General features: G+C 41.0%; 1 protein-coding gene across 3 annotated transcripts in view; it reads left to right on the forward strand.

Moving 5' to 3' along the window:
• ARFGEF3 (ARFGEF family member 3) overlaps positions 1 to 18,568 on the forward strand; it is a 173,992-nt gene that overhangs the window by 129,601 nt on the left and 25,823 nt on the right. For all 3 annotated transcript variants that reach the window (XM_032873025.1, XM_032873027.1, XM_032873026.1), the window contains 3 exons: positions 1,161 to 1,340; positions 7,251 to 7,395; positions 8,899 to 9,021. In XM_032873025.1, the coding sequence (XP_032728916.1) occupies positions 1,161 to 1,340; positions 7,251 to 7,395; positions 8,899 to 9,021 (448 nt within the window). The remainder of the gene's footprint in view (positions 1 to 1,160; positions 1,341 to 7,250; positions 7,396 to 8,898; positions 9,022 to 18,568) is intronic.

The following is an 18,568-nucleotide window of genomic DNA, read 5'->3' on the forward strand; positions in this document are numbered from 1 at the left end:
CTTTCACTCTCATACAAAGTAGTGCATGCGTTAAATTATATCCTATGAACTAAGCATTTCAGTACATAACGACTGGCTCCTTCTCAGTTCGTGGGAAAATTATTACCTCCTTTTTCAGTAATAACGATTCTTATTAGTTCTTCAGTGTTAATCTGGCAGAGTTACATCACCAAATAAAGTGTTTTGTGGAACTTAATTCACTAAACTGAGAACATTCTAGTAAAGAAAAGGAATAGAAAATCACAACTTAGTCATGGAAAAACAGGGTTTATGACTTATCTGTTAAACAACAACCAACCACCCGCAAAATCTGGCCACATAAAACAACAACCATTTATTTAGCTCCTGATACTGTGGTTCAGGTATCTGAGCTGGCTTGAGCTAGGCTTGGCTGAGCTCTTCTTGCCTCACTTGTACACCTATTGTCAGCTGGTTCATGATAGCCTTGACTAGGAGGGCTGGACATGGGGGCCTCTCCTCATGGTGTCTCTCCCTTCAGCAGACTAGCCCTGGCTCATTCACGTGGTATTCTTAGGATTCCCAAGAAAAGTGAGAGGGCAAACCCCAAATTAGAGCTATTTTCCAGTTCGCTACTGATACAATGTTTGGTAATTTTCCTTTGTCCAAAGCAGATCACACATCCAAGCCCAAGGTCAGTGAGAGAGAGGGCTCCACAAGGGCATGCATACAAAGATGTGAGCCAGTTAGACCATCCTGGGGGCAACTGGCCCACTTCCTTGAGGGACAGGTGACACCTCTGATCATATTCAGAACATGGCTAGAATGAGGCCATAGGCAGTTCCCAGACTAGGTTCCAGTGTATTTATAGTCCTTGTGTTCTTTACCATCCAAGAAAACTGTCATGTTACAAGAAGAAAAATGAAAAGGAAATTACTAGAAAGTCTCATTTTTTCAAAAATATTAAGGTGAAACTAGAGTTGTGTGTGATCTTTAGTTAAATTATTAAAAATTTAACTTTAGTGTGCTATTCATCTATACTTATTCCTTGGAGTTATTTTTATTTTCATTTATTTATTTTTACGTCAACAGAATTGCTGCTTCTTCTACCTCCCCACAACGAAGTGGGTTAGGAGTTTAAGAGACCAGTTTCTTACTTCGTAAAGTCCTGATGGTGTTCTACTCTCCCTTGGATTTTGCAGGCCGCCTGCCATAAGGAAAGGCACGTGTCTCAGAAGGCTGTTTCCTTCATCCATGATATACTGACGGAGGTTCTCACTGACTGGAATGAGCCACCTCATTTTCACTTTAATGAAGCACTTTTCCGACCTTTTGAGCGTATCATGCAGCTGGAGTTGTGTGATGAGGATGTCCAAGACCAGGTCAGTGGCGTGTGGAATTCAGCATCACCAGCATCAGAGCCGGCCCCTCCTGAGTGCCCTGGCCAGCCCTGCTCTATGGTCTTTGCATGTTTCACCTTTCCAGTAATCCTTTGTGGAATCCGTGACAGGGGGGCCAAGCAATTTAGCTGATGATACGTGGTTCATGATTAGTGGAACCGGGGTTTGAACCTAGGCAATCTAGCTGCACCAGTGCATACTTCGATATACCTAAGCTATACTCTTTCATCACTACAGTACCTCTGCCAGGAGACAGACAGTAAGGAAACTAACTGTTTACTTCATATCATAATGGTGGGCTAGGAACAGACAGATCCTCTGCCTCTGAATCCTACCAAAAAGGTCGAATAAAGGTTTAAAAATTCCTTGTAAATGCATTGACCCTTTCTGGCAAGAAAGGCAAGAGTACTAATGTGTCCAAAACTAAGTAACCATGGGAAGCCAGAGCACTAAGTAGAGTCCTAAGCCTTTTGCCATGAGGGAATTTGCCATTGGGTGAAGCAGAGGTCTGCTTAGCACATCCTTGAGGCCACAGGAATAGATCAATCTCAGGGCAAACTGTGTAAGACTGGTGTTCATTCAGGACAACGTTGAATTCAAAATGAACCCAATACCACCCTCCTGTGGATAGTAGCAGCCTCTCTCTAACATTGGCTCTTCATAGAGACTAAAACACAAACAAACAAGAAAAAAAAAAAAAAACTCTACAGGATTTAAATTTACAAGCTATCCCTTCTAGCAAGTCAGTGTATGAAATTACACCACCTTTGTAGTCTGAAAAACTTTATACAGGCATGATACAAAAGCAACAGAAATTCTCCCAGAGGAACTCATTTCAACTTGGGCCATAAAAGAATCCCACAAATAAAGTTCCCAGATAGGTGAGTTCACAGTATTTCCAAAATATTACAAAGCACACAGGGAGACAAGGCAATGCTCAGAGCAAGCTGCTGGAATAACAGATGGTACAGTCAGGACTGAAAAGAGTTGAAATGTTGTTTAAATATTTTAAATTTAAAGTTTAAAGTTTAAAATATTAAATAGGAATGTAAAGTAAGTTTAATGAAACAAAAGAAAGCAAAATGAAAAGTGAGTTAATGCCTAAAGACTAAGTTGGAAGATTTCCATCATAGTGAATTAAGTAGGTCAGATCAATTTTCCACAGGGAACAACCAGGAAAAGTTGGATAAAAAAAATTTTTTTAATCATTGTTAGATATTGGAACATAAGGCAATGAATAACTGAGGCCAATGTCTAGAAGAAGAAGAATACCCAGAGTCTGTGCCTGGTGCTGGAGGTGACATTTCCTGAAAAGGGAATCCACTAATTTCAGAAAAGGAGGTTGCAAGATTGAAAAACTATCCCAAACTGGAATCTGGGGCCCACCAAGTCTGGTAACTTACGGACATCCTGGGACAGAACCATGAATAGAAAGGGACATATTAGGAAGAAGAGTGAAACTTAAATAGACTAATCATACCAGGAAATAATCCCCAACTTTAAATAATCCCAATCCCTAACATGAGATTAGATGATTTGCAAGTTCTGGGGCCTCTGCCCTAGCACAAAACAACTCTCTGACAGAAGATGACGTCATCCCAAGGATTCAAATTATTTCTTGATTTGCATATATAGTGTCTACATTCAGTACATTCAGTCAAAAATAATCAGGCTCATTAGGAAATAACACGTCACTGACAACAAAAAGAAAAACAATAAAAATAGACACACACACACACACAAACACATAATCACATGCTTAGCCAGGGATCCAGAGTCATCAGAGACAGACTTTAAAATAACTATGCTTCAGTGTGTTCAGAAAGATTTAGAACTGGGAGCACCTGGGTGGCTCAGTCAGTTAAGCAGCTGCCTTCGGCTCAGGTCATGATCCTGGAGTCCCAGGATCGAGTCCATATCAGGCTTCCTGCTCAACAGGGAGTCTGCTTCTCTCACTGACCTCTCTCCTCTCATGCTCTCTCTCTCATTCTCTCTCTCTCCCTTTCAAATAAATAAATAAAATCTTTAAAAAAAAAAAAGAAAGAAAAGAAAGATTTAGAACTGGAGGGATTTGGGCTATGGCAGCATGAAAAAGTTAATAAAGCTACCTCACAAAAATCAAGTATAAAACAAGACAAAATTGTCAAAATCAATGGTTTCAGGTTTCTGGAAATTGACCAAGGGCAGACAACAAATTGAGCAGCATTTATGCTTAGAAATCCTTCTTGCCAGAACTTTGCTTAAGAACAATGGAAGTTTGTGACCTCTTGCCAAACACTGTCCCCATCACCCTTACTCTCAAGCTATTGGCTAGTATAGTAGTTTGACTAGTGTGAAGCTAACTTAGAAAATCAGCAGCTTTTCCACTATAAGGGACAGATTTAGTTTAAAGAAGACTTAGAGGGACGCCTGGGTGGCTCAGTCCATCAAGCCTTTGGCTCAGGTCATGATCCCAGGGTCCTGGGATCCAGCCCCGAATCGGGCTCTCTCAGCAGGGAACCTGCTTCTCCTTCTCTTTCTGCCACTCCCCCTGATTGTGCTCACTCTCTATCTCTCCCTTGCTCTCTCAAATAAATAAATAAAATCTTTAAAAAGAAGAAGAAGGAGGAGGAGGAGGAGTAGTGAACAGGGGAAACTGCAATTTTGCTAGCCTAAGGTTATAGTGAGCAGTGATCGAATAAGAAATGTAACATGAGTCCCTGGAAACCAGAGAGACTTACAGAAAGACTAGATCAATTCCTCACGCATCTCTGGCTGAATGAAACATATGCATATGCAGTATAGACCATACAAATCACATCAGAAAGTAAAAAACAAGACCTGGCTAAACTTAGAATATTTTCCCCAACCTACACATGTGGATTGGTTGAGGAGGATGGAAGCCTTAAAGGCTCAAGTTGTCTGAGAACAATTTCTGCCAAATCATCAGCTGACCCCTAACCTATTCAGACATGGGGAGGATTGTTAAATAGTAAATCTAAGACCTAAAAACAAAGAAACTGATCAGACACACTGGCTCCTCACACATGGGAAGAGACAGATTTCACAGTATAAATCCAACCCCTTATTTAGGAAAAACAACAACAACAACAACTCAAAAATTAATCAGAATTCAGCATTGCCACAATTTATGTTATATAAAATGTTGACTTTTCAGCAAAGAAAAAGGAAAGGAAGAGAGGAGAAAGGAAAGGAAAGGGGAAAGGAGAGGAAGGAAGGGAAGGAGGGAAATGGAAATGGAAGGAAGGCAAAAAGGAAAGAAGGGAGGGAGAGAGGAAGGAGAGAGAGAGAAAGAGGAAGGAAGGATGGAAGGAAAAGGGAAGTCATTAAGGAAATGCAAATCAAAACCACAATGAGATATCACTTCAGACCACCTAGGATGACTTCAGTAAAAAAGATCGTAAGGTTTGATGAGGATGTGGAGAAATTGGAATTTCCATATGCTACTAAATGCGCTGCCATGGAAAACAGTCTGGGAGTTCCTCAAAAGGTACATACCCAAGAAAAATGAAAACATATATCCATATGTTTGTGTCTGGATTTATACGGATATATGTTTTCATCTTTTTTACTGTAGTCATCCTAGGTGGTCTGAAGTGATATCTCATTGTGGTTTTGATTTTCATTTCCTTAATGACTAAAGATGTGGAGCCTCTTTTCACAAATACATATTTAATACTATTAAAATGGTCTTATTTACATCTGTCATTTTACTACTTCTTTTCCACATAAAATGTGTTTTTTGTTCCTCTGTTCCTCCTTTACTGCCTTCTTTTGTGTTAAACATATTTTTAGTGTATCATTTTGATTCCTCTCTTTTTAATTTATTTTTTGTGTTATTCTCAAGGCTGTTGTCCTAAGGATTAGAATATACATCTTCGACTTATCACAATATTCAAGTTAATAATGACTTAATTCTAGCAAAATATGGCAACTTTGCTTCTAATAGTTTCATTTTCTCCCCTTTCTTTTTGCCACGGCTATGTACATCTTTATAGTTAATAAATTAAAAAATACAATGTTAGAGTCAGTGTTTATGTAAACATTGCTTTTAAAATTAAAAAATATATTAACCCACACACCCATTTCTTCTTGTGAAACTGACTTACTCTGTTTTATCTCCTTTTAGTCTGAAGGAATTCCTTTAGTACTTCTTATAAGATAGGTCTATTGGCAAGAAATTCTATTATATCCCTATAAATCTAGACACAAACGTTCAGAGCAGCATTATTCATAACAGCCAGAATGTTGGAAACAACCTAAATTCCATTTGCTGATAAATGGATGAATGTGGTATTTCCACACAATAAAATACTATTCTGTAATAAACAAAAAAAAATCAGTACTGATTTGTGCTACAGCATGAATGAAGCTTGGAAACATTACACTAAATGAAAAAAGCCAGTCACCAAAATAAACAAACAACCAAAAAAAACCCACATTTTATTTCATTTGTATAAAATGTCCATAATAAATCTAAGGAGAGAAAAAGTAAGTTAGTGATTGCCTAGGGCAGAGAGTAGGGTTCTGTGGAGGGAATGACTACTGGCACGTGCTGGCTTGGGGGCATAGGCAGGTCAAGAAAATGTTATAAAATTAGATTAGTCATGGTTGCACAACTCTCTAAATCTGCTAAAAAACACCAAATTGTACAGTATAAATGGGTGAACTTTATCATACAGGATTTATATCTCAATAAAAATGTTAAAAAAACAGGGCACCTGGGTGGTGGCCTGGGTTAAAGCCTCTACCTTCAGCTCGGGTCATGGTCTCAGGGTCTGGGGATCGGGCCCCGCATCAGGCTCTCTGCTCAGTGGGGAGCCTGCTTCCTCCTCTCTCTCTCTTTCTCTCTCTCTGCCTGCCTCTCTGCCTACTTGTGATCTCTGTCTGTCAAATAAATAAATAAAATCTTTTTTAAAAATGTTAAAAAACATGAAATGACCAAGCTATCAGAAGGCAGAATTGTAAGGGTGGATATAACAATAAGGTATTATAATACACAGTCTACAAGAGACAGATTTTACATTCAAAGGCACAAAGATTGAGAGTAGAAGAGGTGAAAATGATATGCCATGCAAACAGTAACCATCAAACGGCCGGGGTAGCCATATTAACCTCCAGCCAAATGAACACCAGTATGACAAATATTATTAGAAACAATCTTTGGGCCCTCGGGTTAGGCAAAGATTTCTTAGGAATGACACCAACATGATCCATAAAAAGAGAAGTTGATGAATTAGATTTTGTCAAAATTAAAAATTTGTTCTTTAAAAGACACCATTAAAAAAATAAGACAAAGCTGTAAAAAAAAAAAGAGTAAATCATGTATCGGAGGAAAGATTTGAATCTAGAATACGTAAACAGCTCTAACAACTCACTAAAAAAAGACAGTGATGAGGGGTGCCTGGGTGGCACAGGCAGTTAAGCGTCCAACTCTTGGTTTCGGCTCAGGTCATGATCTCGGGGTCATGAGACTGAACCTATGTTGGACTCTACGCTCAGCATGGAGTCTGTTTGAGATTCTCTTCCTCTCCTTCTGTCCCTCCCCATCTACGCGTACATTCACTCTCTAAAAATCGATCAGTCTTTCTTTGAGAAAAGATAATAATGAGAAGACAAAAAGTTTTTTAAAAAAAAAAAGCAAAACATTTGCAGATGGCAAATAAGCATGTGAAAAGTTGCTCAACATTAGCCATTAGCAAATGCAAATTAATGCAATATGGCAGCTCATTTAAGGAGATTTTTGAGTGGGTTTGGATGAATTCTGGTTTTTCTTTTTTCACTGTAATGAACCCAGAAATAGGAAGCGGAGAAGTATATCCCCCTTCCCAGAAATTTTCCTCCTGCTTTTAAGGGAAAGATTTTTAGTGCCACCCCCTTTGCCTCTGCCAGGTCGTGACATCCATTGGTGAGCTAGTTGAGGTGTGTTCCACACAAATCCAGTCGGGATGGAGGCCCTTGTTCAGTGCCCTGGAAACTGTGCACAGTGGAAACAAGTCTGAGGTGAAGGAGTATCTGGTCGGTGATTACTCCATGGGTAAGAACGTGTGTTTGATTTTGTATCCTAAATCTTTAATGAATGCAGTTATTAGTTATAAAGTTTTGGGTGGCATCTTTAGGATTTTCTAAACAAAATAGATCATGTGGTCTACAAACAATTTTACTCTTTCCTCTCTGACTTGGGATGTGTTTTATTTATTTATTTATTTTTCTTGTCTACTTGCTCTGGGGAGTATTTCCAGTACTATATTAAGTACGGGTGGTGAGAGGAAAGAATGGGTAGATGATTTTTATCATAAAGTATGAATTCTTGATGTCAATTTTCATGCTATCAAAAGAAGCTAAACAATAGGGCAGGCTACCATTCAGCCATGTTTTCTTGGTAGGAAATGAACCTGTTATAGCAGGGGCACCCATTCTGAGTTCTGCTGGCAGACCAAGAACCCTGAGCATTATCAGGCCCTGCTCTCACTGATAGATTAGACCAAATGCCGACACTTCTGTCTTTTCAGTTATACATATCTGTGTTGAGTTCATTCCTAAAGCCAAAAAAGCAAACATTATTTGCTTCCTAGTAAGCAAAAAAGCATCATAACACAGTTGAATCCCAGTTAGGGAAATTGAGCTTAGCTGGAAATGAATGGGGACCCATAAAGCAAGCCAAGAGACCCAACAGGGGATGCACAGGACTCAGCATATAGGTAAGCTAAGTCTTACTGCATGGCTCAGATTATCATGGCAACATGGTGAGGACAAACCAGATTGTAAGGGCAGAAGACACAGAATTAAGGCAAATTCCTGTGCAGGCTACCGTGTGCTCTCAGCCTCCCCCAAGGGTCCCACAGAGCACACTCTGCTCTGGGAGTGAAAATGCAGCAACATGAGTCTGATGTTTCTCCCCAGCGAAGCCCTTTGGAGACCCAGCTAAGAGCTGGCCATCTAAGTAGCCCCTGACCAGCACCTACCAAAATCCCAGACTCCCCAGAGGAAAGCCAATGTTCAGAACAAACCATGTTGTTTTCATAGTCTAGGCACAGTGAACCACCCTCATCAGTTCACTATTGCCTAGGAATATTCTGAGAACGAAGTTCCCAGATGTGAGCCAACGGCCAATCTTGTAAACCAGCTTTTCTAAGGATAGCAATCTTGAGCCTGTTAACTCTCTCCTGCACAGTTGTGAATCAATTAGTATATGCCATCAGGGCTTATCTAAACCTTCCCTTCCCTATAATTACGTGTGTGGAATCCCAGAGGTCTGCGTGTTTCCCAAGGATGTAGACCTACCCATTGCCACAGCGCTGCACTTAGTGGGCTTTACCCTCCTGTCCCTGCGGAAGAGCTCTCTGGTATTTGTAGCTTTCCTGCAGCTCCCCCTGCAGGCAAAGCTGAGAAGGACAGCATTGGAGCCAAGCTCCCTGTCCCCTCAAAAGGCCAGGAATTTCCTCCAGTGGTATAGGTCTTTTCCAAGACTTCATGGAAGGTACTGCGAGTATGGACAACCTGAAGGGTAATGTTGATGTCCTTAATATTCCTCCCTTAGGAAAGAGCCAGGCTCCAGTGTTTGATGTATTTGAAGCATTTCTCAATACTGACAACATCCAGGTCTTTGCTAATGCGGCCACAAGTTACATCATGTGCCTTATGAAGTTTGTCAAAGGACTGGGTGAGTGGAGTCTTCTTGTCGTCCCTCACGACAACTGGAGGGCCCTTTCCTGGGTGACTGTGTGTGAAAAACCCTGGAGATGGGCCCACTGCCTGCCTAGAGCCAGTAAGCCCACTGCCTGGGCTTTAAGCAGATGGCGGTATGCGTTGTGTATTCAGAAGCAGAAAGCTTACTGTAAAAGCAGCCGGGATTCTGTCCAGGGTTGCTATTTTTCATCATGTTCCTGGAATGCTCTTGTAGTGTAGCATGTTTTCAATCTATATGTTACTTGACTCCAACTTCGTTTTGAATCTTAAAATATTCAGTATCATATGCTATAATCTTCCTGACATGGGAGCTGCTGTCCTCAATGTCACATAATTACCAGCCTGAGCTTGAGTTTCCAGCTCCTCCTAAGCAAAAATTTAGGATGCCTACTCCTGGGCCATATTAATCATAACATTTCTTTGGAGGGTAAAATTCCCCCTTCTCTGAAACACACAAGGCCTGATTTTCCGCTTCACTGAGCAACGCTTGAACAAAGGAGAGCCTTGCTATACAATTTGACCTGCTGAAGCAGATTTTTTATGGAGCCCAAGTTGATCTGGGGTGAAACAGAAGAGAGGGCAGTTAGTGAAACCAAAAATTTGAGAAGGACCTGAAGTCTTAAAGTTTTGAGAACCTCACCAGGGAGTACTCTTACACCCGGAGGCTAAGAACAATTTGAAGAAGGACAATATAAGGTTCATAATATTTTTTTAAAATGTTTGCTAAATAGTCAGCAGTTCACTTGCAGAAAAAGACTGGACACAAAGAAATTAGGGGACTTCATTCATGTTCCCCTTCTTGGGGAGCAGGAACAAAAATGCAAGTTTCAGGATAGAGGCAACAAGTCTGATGTATTGACCATTGTTATTATAGTCTATTATGTATTACATGTGCCTCATTCTGTTGTTACATATACCCCAAAGAATGGAGGACTGAGCAGGACAACCATGGCCACTTTCTCATCGATTTTACAAACTAGCCTTCAGAGGAAGATTTCTTGTGATCTACAGCATCAGATTTTATTTATTTGTTTTAACTCTGCTCTATGTTAAATAAAAACCAAGTAATTTAGTATCTCCATCACAAGAAGATCTTTAAGTATGAATCTTTGTCTCAGGTGGTAGAAAATTCAGTTCTTCTATAGGAAAAGCTCACCCTGGGTGGCTTCTTTGTTCCCTTCCCCCTCTGACTGGCACCCTCACAGTGCTCTGACACTGGACATAGGGGTGGGGTGTGAGGGTCTCACACCATGCAATATGCTGCAACACCAGCTGGGTGTCCTATAACTCAATTCAGTTCTGACACTCCCCGGAGTTAGCTCAGACTCCACAGGTTAGGGACTCAGTCCCACAAGACTCCCCCCTCCGCTTCACATGCCAAAACAAAGGTAGATCCCCAGGTTACCCACAAGTTTGACATGGCTACACTTTGGGGGTTCCATGAGCCCACCCCTTGGATTTGGTTAATTGTTGGAACAACTCATAGAGCTCAGGAGAACATGCTCACCCTTTCTTATATAATGAAGGATATAATTAGGGATACGGATGAATACCCAAAGAGATACATTGGATGAGATCCAAAAGGGTCCCAAACACAGGAGCTTTTGTCCCCATGGAGTGAGGGTGTGCACCCTCCCACAATGGAGATGTGTTCACCAACCCAGAAGCTCTCTGCACCCCATACTTTTGGAATTTTATTTAGGTTTCATCACGTAGGCAGGACAGATCTTTAACTCTGTTTCCAGGCTCTCTGCCGTAGGATGTGGAAAGTGGCTAAACATCTCAACTTCTAGTCGCAGTTTGGTCTTTCTGGTGACCAATCCACATCTAAGAGCACACCACATGTTGTCTTGATTAGAAGACCTTCCTATCATCCAGGAAACCCCAAGGAGTTAGGAGTTCTGTGTCAGGAATTGGAGTCAAATACCAAACATTAAACCACAAGATGCTTCCAGTGCTCTTATCGCTTGGGAAATTACCAGGGTTTTAGGGGCTCTGTGTGGGGAACTGGGAACAGAGACCAATATATGTATTTGCTACTATGTCACAGTCTTGTATTTCATTTAAGAATAATTACTGGTAGATTCATTCTTGGGGAGGAGTCAAGATGGCGGAGAAGTAGCAGGCTGAGACTACTTCAGGTTGTGGGATATCAGCTAGATAGCTTATCTAAAGATTGCAAACACCTACAAATCCAACGGGAGATCGAAGAGAAGAAGAACAGCAATTCTAGAAACAGAAAATCAACCACTCTCTGAAAGGTAGGACTGGCGGAGAAGTGAATCCAAAGCGATGGGAAGATAGATCGCGGGGGGAGGGGCCGGCTCCCGACAAGCAGCGGAGCCACGGAGCACAAAATCAGGACTTTTAAAAGTCTGTTCCACTGAGGGACATCGCTCCAGAGGCTTAACCGGGGTGAAGCCCACGCGGGGTCAGTGTGGCCTCAGGTCCCACAGGGTCACAGAAGGATCGGGGGTGTCTGAGTGTCGCAGAGCTTGCAGGTATTAGGACGGGGAAGCCGGCTACAAAGACAGAGCCGAGGAGTGAGCTCACAGCTCGGGTTTACCTTGAACCGGTCGCAGGCTCGGTGAGCTCGTAGCGTGGCCGGAGGCCAGGGTGACGGGAGCAATTGGGCGCTGTTCACTGAGGGCGCACTGAGGAGTGGGGCCCCGGGCTCTCGGCTCCTCCGGGCCAGAGACTGGGAGGCCGCCATCTTCATTCCCGTCCTCCAGAACTCTACGGAAAGTGCTCAGGGAACAAAAGCTCCAGAAAGCAAACCCGAGCGGATTACTCAGCCCGGCCCCTGGTAAGGGCGGTGCAACTCCGCCTGGGGCAAAGACACTTGAGAATCACTACAACAGGCCCCTCCCCCAGAAGATCAACAAGAAACCCAGCCAGGACCAAGTTCACCTACCAAGGAGTGCAGTTTCAATACCAAGGAGAGCAGCGGAATTCCAGAGGAGGAGAAAGCAAAGCAAGGAACTCATGGCTTTCTCCCCATGATTCTTTAGCCTTGCAGTTAATTTAATTTTTGTTTCTTTTTCAATTTTTTTCTCTTCTTCTGCTAAATTTTTTTAAACTTTTACCCTTTTTTAACGTTTTCTAACTAGTTTATCTAATATATATATTTTTTTTCCTTTTTATATTTTTTTCATTATTGGTTTTCTTTTTTTATTTGTTTCTTTTTTCTTTTTTATTTTATTTTTTTTTTTCTTTCTGAACCTCTTTTTTATCCCCTTCCCCCACCCCTCACGATTTGGGATCTCTTCTGATTTGGCTAAAGCATATTTTCCTGGGGTTGTTGCCACCCTTTTAGTATTTTACTTGTTCCTTCATATACTCTTATCTGGACAAAATGACAAGGAGGAAAAATTCACCACAAAAAAAAGAACAAGAGGCAGTACCAAAGGCTAGGGACCTAATCAATACAGACATTGGTAATATGTCAGATCTAGAGTTCAGAATGACGATTCTCAAGGTTCTAGCCGGGCTCGAAAAAGGCATGGAAGATATTAGAGAAACCCTCTTGGGAGATATAAAAGCCCTTTCTGGAGAAATAAAAGAACTAAAATCTAACCCAGTTGAAATCAAAAAAGCTATTAATGAGGTGCAATCAAAAATGGAGGCTCTCACTGCTAGGATAAATGAGGCAGAAGAAAGAATTAGTGATATAGAAGACCAAATGACAGAGAATAAAGAAGCTGAGCAAAAGAGGGACAAACAGCTACTGGACCACGAGGGCAGAATTCGAGAGATAAGTGAAACCATAAGACGAAACAACATTAGAATAATTGGGATTCCAGAAGAAAAAGAAAGAGAGAGGGGAGCAGAAGGTATATTGGAGAGAATTATTGGAGAGAATTTCCCCAATATGGCAAAGGGAACAAGCATCAAAATCCAGGAGGTTCAGAGAACCCCCCTCAAAATCAATAAGAATAGGTCCACACCCCGTCACCTAATAGTCAAATTTACAAGTCTTAGTGACAAAGAGAAAATCCTGAAAGCAGCCCGGGAAAAGAAGTCTTTAACATACAATGGTAAAAATATTAGATTGGCAGCAGACTTATCCACAGAGACCTGGCAGGCCAGAAAGAGCTGGCATGATATATTCAGAGTACTAAATGAGAAAAACATGCAGCCAAGAATACTATATCCAGCGAGGCTATCATTGAAAATAGAAGGAGAGATTAAAAGCTTCCAGGACAAACAAAAACTGAAAGAATTTGCAAACACCAAGCCAGCTCTACAGGAAATTGAAAGGGGTCCTCTAAGCAAAGAGAGAGCCTAAAAGTAGTAGATCAGAAAGGAACAGAAACAATATACAATAACAGTCACCTTACAGGCAATACAATGGCACTAAATTCATATCTCTCAATAGTTACCCTGAATGTTAATGGGCTAAATGCCCCCAATCAAAAGACACAGGGGATCAGAATGGATAAAAAAACAAAACCCATCTATATGTTGCCTACAAGAAACTCATTTTAAACCCAAAGACACCTTCAGATTTAAAGTGAGGGGGTGGAAAAGAATTTACTGTGCTAATGGACATCAGAAGAAAGCAGGAGTGGCAATCCTTATATCAGATCAATTAGATTTTAAGCCAAAGACTATAATAAGAGATGAGGAAAGACACGATATCATACTCAAAGGATCTGTCCTACAAGAAGATCTAACAATTTTAAATATGTATGCCCCTAACGTGGGAGCAGCCAACTATATAAACCAATTAATAACAAAATCAAAGAAACACATCAACAATAATACAATAATAGTAGGGGACTTTAACACTCCCCTCACTGAAATGGACAGATCATCCAAGCAAAAGATCAACAAGGAAATAAAGGCCTTAAATGACACACTGGACCAGATGGATATCACAGATATATTCAGAACATTTCATCCCAAAGCAACAGAATACACATTCTTCTCTAGTGCACATGGAACATTCTCCAGAATAGATCACATCCTGGGTCCTAAATCAGGTCTCAACCGGTATCAAAAGATTGGGATCATTCCCTGCATATTTTCAGACCACAATGCTCTGAAGCTAGAACTCAATCACAAGAGGAAATTTGGAAAGAACCCGAATACATGGAGACTAAACAGCATCCTTCTAAAGAATGAATGGGTCAACCAGGAAATTAAAGAAGAATTGAAAAAATTCATGGAAACAAATGATAATGAAAATACAACGGTTCAAAATCTGTGGAACACAACAAAGGCAGTCCTGAGAGGAAAATATATAGCGGTACAAGCCTTTCTCAAGAAACAAGTAAGGTCTCAGGTACACAACCTAACCCTACACCTAAAGGAGCTGGAGAAAGAACAAGAAAGAAACCCTAAACCCAGCAGGAGAAGAGAAATCATAAAGATCAGAGCAGAAATCAATGAAATAGAAACCAAAAAACAATAGAACAAATCAACGAAACTAGGAGCTGGTTCTTTGAAAGAATTAATAAGATTGATAAACCCCTGGCCAGACTTATCAAAAAGAAAAGAGAAAGGACCCAAATCAATAAAGTCATGAATGAAAGAGGAGAGATCACAACTAACACCAAAGAAATACAGACAATCATAAGAACATATTATGAGCAACTCTATGCCAACAAAATTGACAATCTGGAAGAAATGGATGCATTCCTAGAGACATATAAACTACCACAACTGAACCAGGAAGAAATAGAAAGCCTGAACAGACCCATAACCAGTAAGGAGATTGAAACTGTCATCAAAAATCTCCAAACAAACAAAAGCCCAGGGCCAGACGGCTTCCTGGGGGAATTCTACCAAACATTTAAAGAAGAACTAATTCCTATTCTCCTCAAACTGTTCCAAAAAATAGAAATGGAAGGAAAACTTCCAAACTCATTTTATGAGGCCAGCATCACCTTGATCCCAAAACCAGACAAGGATCCCATCAAAAAAGAGAACTACAGACCAATATCCTTGATGAACACAGATGCAAACATTCTCACCAAAATACTAGCCAATAGGATTCAACAGTACATTAAAAGGATTATTCAACATGACCAAGTGGGATTTATTCCAGGGCTGCAAGGTAGGTTCAACATCTGTAAATCAATCAATGTGATACAACACATTAATAAAAGAAAGAACAAGAACCATATGATACTCTCCATAGATGCTGAAAAAGCATTTGACAAAGTACAGCATCCCTTCCTGATCAAAACTCTTCAAAGTGTAGGGATAGAGGGCACATACCTCAATAATATCAGAGCCATCTATGAAAAACCCATTGCAAATATCATTCTCAATGGAGAAAAACTGAAAGCTTTTCCGCTAAGGTCAGGAACACGGCAGGGATGTCCGTTATCACCACTGCTATTCAACATAGTACTAGAAGTCCCAGCCTCAGCAATCAGACAACAAAAAGAAATGAAAGGCATCCAAATCGGCAAAGAAGAAGTCAAACTATCACTCTTCGCAGATGATATGATACTATATGTGGAAAACCCAAAAGACTCCACTCCAAAACTGCTAGAACTGGTACAGGAATTCAGTAAAGTGTCAGGATATAAAATCAATGCACAGAAATCAGTTGCATTTCTCTACACCAACGACAAGACAGAAGAAAGAGAAATTAAGGAGTCCATCCCATTTACAATTGCACCCAAAACTATAAGATACCTAGGAATAAACCTAACCAAAGAGACTGAGAATCTATACACAGAACACTATAAAGTACTCATGAAAGAAATTGAGGAAGACACAAAGAAATGGAAAAATGTTCCATGCTCCTGGATTGGAAGAATAAATATTGTGAAAATGTCTATGCTACCTAAAGCAATCTACACATTTAATGCAATTCCTATCAAAGTACCATCCATTTTTTTCAAAGAAATGGAACAAATAATCCTAAAATTTATATGGAACCAGAAAAGACCTCGAATAGCCAAAGGAATATTGAAAAAGAAAGCCAAAGTTGGTGGCATCACAATTCCAGACTTCAAGCTCTACTACAAAGCTGTCATCATCAAGACAGCATGGTACTGGCACAAAAACAGACACATAGATCAATGGAACAGAATAGAGAGCCCAGAAATAGACCCTCAACTCTATGGTCAACTAATCTTCGACAAAGCAGGAAAGAATGTCCAATGGAAAAAAGACAGCCTCTTCAATAAATGGTGTTGGGAAAATTAGATAGCCACATGCAGAAAAATGAAATTGGATCATTTCCTTACACCACACACGAAAGTAGACTCAAAATGGATGAAGGACCTCAATGTGAGAAAGGAATCCATCAAAATCCTTGAGGAGAACACAGGCAGCAACCTCTTCGACCTCAGCCGCAGCAACATCTTCCTAGGAACATCGCCAAAGGCAAGGGAAGCAAGGGCAAAAATGAACTATTGGGATTTTATCAAGATCAAAAGCTTTTGCACAGCAAAGGAAACAGTTAACAAAACCAAAAGACAACTGACAGAATGGGAGAAGATATTTGCAAACGACATATCAGATAAAGGGCTAGTGTCCAGAATCTATAAAGAACTCAGCAAACTCAACACCCAAAGAACAAATAATCCAATCAAGAAATGGGCAGAAGACATGAACAGACATTTCTGCAAAGAAGACATCCAGATGGCCAACAGACACATGAAAAAGTGCTCCATATCACTCGGCATCAGGGAAATACAAATCAAAACCACAATGAGATACCACCTCACACCAGTCAGAATGGCTAAAATTAACAAGTCCGGAAATGACAGATGCTGGCGAGGATGCGGAGAAAGGGGAACCCTCCTACACTGTTGGTGGGAATGCAAGCTGGTGCAACCACTCTGGAAAACAGCATGGAGGTTCCTCAAAATGTTGAAAATAGAACTACCCTATGACCCAGCAATTGCACTGCTGGGTATTTACCCTAAAGATACAAATGTAGTGATCAGAAGGGGCACGTGCACCCGAATGTTTATAGCAGCAATGTCTACAATAGCCAAACTATGGAAAGAACCTAGATGTCCATCAACAGACGAATGGATAAAGAAGATGTGGTATATATACACAATGGAATACTATGCAGCCATCAAAAGAAATGAAATCTTGCCATTTGCGACGACGTGGATGGAACTAGAGGGTATCATGCTTAGCGAAGTAAGTCAATCGGAGAAAGACAACTATCATATGATCTCCCTGATATGAGGGAGAGGAGATGCAACATGGGGGTTAAGGGGGTAGGAGAAGAGTAAATGAAGCAAGATGGGATTGGGAGGGAGATGAACCATAAGTGACTCTTAATCTCACAAAACAAACTGAGGGTTGCTGGGGGGTGTGGGGTTGGGGGGGTGGAGTTATTATGGACATTGGGGAGGGTATGTGCTATGGTGAGTGCGGTGAAGTGTGTAAACCTGGAGATTCACAGACCTGTACCCCTGGGGAAAAAAATATATGTTTAAAAAAAATAAAATTTAAAAAAAAAAAAGAATAATTACTGGTATTCTCTTATTCAGTGAGCAGTTAGGTGCCCACTGTGGGGCACAACAGCCCATATGTACCGTGAAGGTGTAAAAATGAACAAAACACGCTTCCCGCCTATGAGAGGCTCACAGCCTTTTCTCAGAAGCACACAAAAATCAATAACTACAATTCAGTAAGATGAGTACTTTTGTGGAGGATAGTAAAAAGAAAAAAAGGAAAAAGGCATTTAAGCAGAAATAAGCTCCTGAAAGAGATGTTTGGTAGTGGGGGCCCGTGCAGGCTTCAAAGAGGAAGTGACATTTGAAATTTGTGGAGTAAGCTATAGGTTTGCTTTTCTAAAAAACAGGGTATATTGGAGGTACCCACAAAAAAGGGATAATAGGTGATGAGTTGGAAAGAAAGGAAGGGGGCATTTGGGGAAGGTTCAAGGAATCCAGAATGTGTGGGGAAGTTTTCTTTTTTAAGAAATAACTTAGAGGGGCGCCTGGGTGGCTCAGTGGAAATAGAATTTTTTTTTTAAGATTTTATTTATTTATTTGACAGACAGAGATCACAAGTAGGCAAAGAGCCAGGCAGAGAGAGAGGGAGAAGCAGGCTCCTCGCTGAGCAGAGAGCCTGATGCAGGCCTCAATCCCAGGACCCTGAGAACATGACCTGAGCCGAAGGCAGAGGCATAACACACTGAGCCACCCAGGTGCCCAGGGTTTCTATGTAAAGAATGATACAACCACATGAACTCTGGCAGGCTGATGCCCCCATACATGGGGATGGGCAGCTGCAGGTAGAGAGAAAGGAGACAGGATGTGATTGGCTCCAGCTTATGGTAGGGGTGGGATCTGTGAGGCTTGGCCCTGCTCCAGTGGAGGCTTGGACTGTAGGAACTGAGCACCGCTCTCTGCTCCCCTTCCAAGGACTGGTGTTACCCAGAAATAAGGTGTTCAAAAGCTGAGCAGGTTAGGTGTGGAGGAGAAGAACAAGTTATGAATTCTATCTTTGGACATTTAGATAGGTTGAGCTTCTGTGAAACTCCATTCGAGTGGAAATGCCTAGCAGCAAGTTACAAATTTGAGATTTTATCT

Source organism: Lontra canadensis, unplaced genomic scaffold (assembly GCF_010015895.1).
Source record: "Lontra canadensis isolate GAN:19392208 unplaced genomic scaffold, GSC_riverotter_1.0 scaffold47, whole genome shotgun sequence".
Lineage (NCBI taxonomy): Eukaryota > Metazoa > Chordata > Mammalia > Carnivora > Mustelidae > Lontra > Lontra canadensis.